The sequence below is a fragment of the Ictidomys tridecemlineatus genome, chromosome Y (assembly GCF_052094955.1).
Source record: "Ictidomys tridecemlineatus isolate mIctTri1 chromosome Y, mIctTri1.hap1, whole genome shotgun sequence".
Classification (NCBI taxonomy): Eukaryota; Metazoa; Chordata; class Mammalia; order Rodentia; family Sciuridae; genus Ictidomys; species Ictidomys tridecemlineatus.
The window spans coordinates 1,383,506-1,389,568 of NC_135494.1; the positions used below are offsets into that span (position 1 = coordinate 1,383,506).

Sequence of the window (6,063 nt, forward strand, 5' to 3'; positions counted from 1 at the left end):
TTTTAAATTAATCAAATAGGGAACTCATGTTTATTTTGGTCATTTATATAGAACATTAAAAGGGAATACATTTTTGAATTATTGCAGCATAAAAGACACCTACAATTTGGCAAAGCATTTCTATCTCCTAAAACTTCATAAAGATTGTTCTGGTTTCTCATTTTAGAAAACAAATTGAATGAAAAGAACATTGAAGATGAGATAAAAAATTCTGAGATCATTCTAAGGTAATTGTACCCACAAGAAGAGTACTTGAGAGAATCTGAGAATGTCATATAATTTTTTAAAACAGACCAACTCAAGAAGTATGCACAATTTGAAATGTATTTATTCTTATAACATTTTTTACCAGAAATATATACTTAACTGTAAAAGATATTCAGTCTTTTCCAAGTACTTGCCATGCCAAAAGTATATGAAATTTCATGTGAATATCACTAATTGAATAATCACCATAGAGCGGCTGCATAACAAAGGATTTTTTCCTTTCAATCACTTGATTTTCAGGCAATTTGAACACATCAGAAAACCTAGCCTTTACCTGATGTTGGTAGTAATGTAAGCCTAGAACCTATAAACAAGTATAAAATCATGAATGAATCAAGCATTGATGATATGGTGGTCATTCTTCAAAGAAGACATGTGGTAAACTTCAACAGCCAAGAAGATAGTTTGGGAAAAGTTTCAATGAAATTCCAGTTCTTAACTGGACAAAGAAAAATTTTAATAGAGTAAATTCATGTGGTTGTTATATGTGTGCCAAAGACTTCATATGCTTTTCATTCCTTCATAGGCAGATCACATCTCACACTGGACACAAATGCTACAAGCACGAGGAATGTGAAGAGAAGCCATGTGAATTTAAACACTACAGTCAATCCCTGGTTTCTCTCAAAAGTGTTAACACAAAAATGTTAATAAAAACTGGAGAGGAAACCTATGAAAGTACAGTACGTGGGAAAGTCATCAGTTCTTCCAGTGACATTCAAAGACATGAAGATACTCATACTGGGTGGCAACCCTATGAATATCAACAATGTGGTGAAGCCTCATCTTCTCCCACAGGTGTTCAAAGACACGTGAGAACACAAAGTGGAGGTAAACCTTTTCAATGTGAGGTATGTGGGAAAGCCTTTCATTTCTCCTCATTATTTAGAACACATGAAAGAATTCATTCTGGAAAGAAACTCTATCAATGTAAACAAGGTGGTCAAGCCTTTATTTCACAAACAAGTCCTCAAAGGCACAGGATCACACACATGGGGAATGCTCCTTTCAAATGTAAGGTATGTGGGAAAGACTTTGCTTATCCCAGTTTATTTAGAATCCATCAGAGAACACATACTGGAGAGAAGCCTCATGAATGTAAGCAGTGTGGCAAAGCCTTTGCTAGATCCAGTAACCTTCAGATTCATGGAAGAACGCATACTGGAGAGAAGCCCTATGAATGTAAGCAGTGTGGCAAAGCCTTTTCTACATGCAGTTACCTTCAGATTCATAGAAGAACGCATACTGGAGAGAAGCCCTATGAATGTAAGCAGTGTGGAAAAGCCTTTACTAGATCCACTTCCCTTCAGATTCATGGAAGAACGCATACTGGAGAGAAGCCCTATGAATGTAAGCAGTGTGGCAATTTCTTTGCTAGTTCCAGTTACCTTCCCATACATGAAAAAACTCATACTGGAGAGAAGCCCTATGAATGTATGCAGTGTGGCAAAGCCTTTGCTACATCCACTTCCCTTCAGATTCATGGAAGAACACATACTGGAGAGAAGCCTTTTGAATGTAAGCAGTGTGGAAAGGCCTTCACTCGTTTCTCTGGCCTTCACTCACATAAAACAATTCATACTTCAGAGAAGCCTTATGCATGTAAGCAGTGTGGCAAAGCGTTTGCTAGGTCCAGTAACCTTCGCAGACATGAAAGAACACATACTGGGGAGAAGCCCTATGAATGTAAGCAGTGTGGCAAGGCCTTTACTAGATCCAGTGAGCTTCACTCACATGAAAAAACTCATACTGGAGAAAAGCCCTATGAATGTAAGCAATGTGGGAAAGCCTTTGCTAGATTCCGTTTCCTTCAGATTCATGGAAGAACGCATACTGGAGAGAAGCCCTATGAGTGTAAGCAGTGTGGAAAAGCTTTCACTCATTTCTCTGGCCTTCACTCACATAAAACAATTCATACTTCAGAGAAGCCTTATGCATGTAAGCAGTGTGGCAAAGCCTTCGCTCGTTCCTCTAGCCTTCATTTACATAAAAAAAATCATACTGGAGAAAAGCATTATGCATGTAAGCAGTGTGGCAAAGCCTTTGCTACATCCCGTAGCCTTAACAGACATGGAAGAACACATACTGGGGAGAAGCCCTATCAATGTAAGCAGTGTGGCAAAGCCTTTGCTAGATCCAGTAACCTTCACGCACATGAACAAACTCATACTGGAGAAAAGCCCTATGAGTGTGAGCAGTGTGGCAAAGCCTTTTCTACATCCAATTACCTTCAGGTTCATGGAAGAATGCATACTGGAGAAAAGCCCTATGAGTGTAAGCAGTGTGGCCAAGCCTTTGCTAGCTCCAGTATCCTTCAAAGACATGGAAGAACACATATTGGAGAGAAGCTCTATGGTTGTAAAAAATGTGGAAAAGCATTTGTTACATCTACTCAGCTTCACTTACATGAAGCAACCCATAGTGCAGAGAAATCATAGTCATGAAAACAATTGGCAAAGTCTTCTGTTAATAAGCTTTCACTCATTAACATGTAATAAGTTTTTTTGTAGAAAAATTCTTAGAAAAAAAGAAAAATTCATTGAATGTGAAATATGGTAAATCAATATTTCTTGTCCAATTCAAAGAGAAGAAAGTGCTCACATGTTTGAATCTATCTGTAAATAGCACAGGGAATTTAGTCTGGTGGTCATTTACTACTGAGCCATGGTGAAAGCGATTTCCCACTCACTGTCTTGACAGGGTCACAGTGAGAATTAATGCTGGAAAAGCCACGCTGGTTGGTGGGAATCTAAAACCATGAGACCCTTTTTTTATATAATTGGGACTTTTCAGTTTCATGCTTATGTTTCTGACAGGAGACATGAGTATGTTAAATTCCAAACAAATTAAATATCAAATGGCTAGAACATAACAGGTAGTTCATGCATTGAAAGCTGTTCTTCTTCCCCTCAGCATATCAAGGACAAAGTAGAAGGCTGTTCTTCTATCTCAGTACACTGTGGACAAATCTGATAATGGACAACAAACATCCTCTGAAAGGTCATGAGAATTTCAGGCACCACATCGATTATATCAACTAGAACCCAAGCTCATATTTCCAGCCTCTTAGAAAACCTAATCATTATGCTTATTTTACAAAGCCCACCATATGTAGTCTCATTTTTGATTGAGGAAAGTTATATTATACACTTAGAAAGTTCAAACATTTAAAGATATAATCTTCTCTTTTTATAAACCCTTTTTTACATAGGGTTTTATGATGAATATAGTTAATATTGGTGGAAAGTGGACTGATGTTTACAACTTATTTTCTATTGAGAAAGATTATAAAGATACGAGAATTAGTGCACCTTGACTGCACTAATTTCTCAAAGTCTTTGAGAAAGCAGCTCAACCAGTTTTATGAGAATAAATTTAGGAATTAATTAAAGTAGCTTTATAAGATATATTTTTACAACAATGTTAGAAATATCATCCTATGTATATTTTGGGGTTTAGAAATTCTTAAGATTTTAGATGTATGGGTTTCTGCTATGTTTAAGAATGATTTATAAACTTTAGGATATTTTAAGTATAAGATTTAAGGGGGTGTTTTTAGATGGGAATTTTAGATTAGAAATAAAGTAAAGGTGTACTTTAAATTTAAAGGTAAATGATAGGTTAGGAGACTTAGAGTCTGGTTACGTAGTTTGGCATTAGTTAATAAGAAAATAGTAAATCTTGGGAAAATCTGAAAAATGTAAATTAGTGATACATTTTATTAATGATTCTGTACTTTTAATAATTAAATGTCATATCCTAGAAAAATGGAAATTAAATTGTATAATCAATGGCGTATCTGAATCTATAGTGATGAGAAAAATTGCACTAAAAGATGACCCAGAGAAAGCTGCATTAGAGCTCTCTCTCTGGAGATTGCTCCAACGGAATGACTCCTGTCTCATCTTTTAGCTGACACCACTCATCCTTCAGGACCCCCTGGACTCCACTAGGGCAAGACCCCAGCAGAGCCACGACCTTTTTCCTTTTTATTTTGAGACAAGGACTTGCCAAGTTCCTTAGGGCCTTGCTTAGGTGCTGAGTTTGGCGTCACAATTGTGATCCTCTGCCTCAGACCCTGAGTCTCTGGGATTAAAGGCAAACACTACTAGGTCTAACTGAATAAGGCATTAAATGTGAAAAATTTGGAAAATCATTCCATTTTCCCTGTTGCCTTCAATGTCATTTCACTCACACTGGAAAACAACCCTAAGTATAGGGAAGATTGGGTACATTCTGTCAGCTTCCCATCCCAGTCCTGCTTTCCTTCTCTTATACAAAAATACTCACAGAGAGAAGCCCTGAGAATGTGATTAATATGGGAAGTCTTCTAATTTTCCCAGTTTTTTATAAGGTCTGGGAAGACTCTTCTTGAAAGATTCATGCCAAAATGAATAAATCATATGCAAGTAAGTGTTCAAGTGTTTCAGTTTTGTTCACTTGTATGAAAGGACTCATACTGTGGAAAAGCCTGTGGAAAAGCCGTGTGGGGCAGTATTCAGCTTTCATGGTTTCCTTCAAAGACATTAAGGGATTCACATCAGGGAAAACCCTTCTTTTCTTTAAACAATGTGATGACACTTTCACTTTTCCATGTTCTTTTTGAACATCATAGAAAAACTCACTCTGGAGAAAAGCCTTATATATAAAAATGTGGTGAGACCTTCAGTTGTTTCAGATCCATTTAGACTTATATAAACTTGAGAATTTTTTATTTTAATTTCTTTTACTTTTTTTCTTTTTTTGGTACCAGGGATTCAACCCAGAGACACTTAACCACTGAGCCATATCCTAATTTTTTAAATTTTTTTTTCAAATATTTAGACATGGTCTCACTGAATTGCTTAGGTCCTCACTATGTTGCTGAGGTTGACTTTGAATTTGAGATCCCTTGCCTCAGCCTGCTTTTCCAGTGGAATTACAGTCATGCAACCCCTTCAGCAAGAATCCTCTTTTTTTGAGAAAACCAGTGTAGGCGTGTAAAAAGGGTGTGTGCCTTCATTTCTTTCTATTCACAGGTAATGAGAATGCACCCTGGATTGGATGTAGGAATTGTGTCAGCATGAAGATGTGAAAGCAACATGTTTCTCCCAGTTAAATATCTCTTCTTGTTAGATTTAATTTTTCTCTCTATATTTTTTGCATCTGCAGTCAACTCTCTGATATGATAACATAATCTTACTTTTACTATGTATGTGTGTGCAAAATGTAGTGTGTAATATAATTTTGTACTTAGAAGTATGCTATGCAATAGTACACAAGTTTTGTAGTTACAATGTATTAACCTGTATTGGCAGCATTTTAATTCTTTTTTAGAGTTTTCATCTCTCTTCTTTCCTTGAGTCCATTTTCTCTCATCTTGCCCACTTTTATGACTTTTATATATGTTGTGACAAAATAAAAATTATGAGAGGTTTTAAATATAATTAATTACCAGGGTCATAGAAGAGAAAATAAACATTATTAAGTTTTTGTTGAAGTGCTTTTTAAATTCTTCCCAAGGGCCTCAGTATGTTTGTGAGGCTGGGTTTGAACTTGGGATTCTCATTCTATAGCCACTGCGATTACAGATGTGCTATCATGCTTGGCTCCTGGATGTTTCTTGAAACTTTGTTGTAAATCAATATGTGCCTTCTTTCTGAGAGTTTACAAGTCCTAATTGATTCAGAGGAAATAATTACTTTTTAATGTGTTTATGCATACTAATGCCCTTCAAGCTCTAAGATTGTAGAATGATTCTGAGCATAATAAGGACATTAATTCACACCTTATACTACAAATTTTTATATTTCCCAT

General features: G+C 36.2%; 1 protein-coding gene across 1 annotated transcript; it reads left to right on the forward strand.

The window, feature by feature from the left end:
* Positions 1-861: 861 nt before the first annotated feature.
* Positions 862-4,680, forward strand: LOC144371956 (uncharacterized). The gene has a single exon (XM_078035290.1). The coding sequence runs from the start codon at positions 912-914 to the stop codon at positions 2,703-2,705; it is 1,794 nt and encodes a 597-aa protein (XP_077891416.1). The 5' UTR covers positions 862-911; the 3' UTR covers positions 2,706-4,680.
* The last annotated feature ends 1,383 nt before the right edge of the window (positions 4,681-6,063 follow it).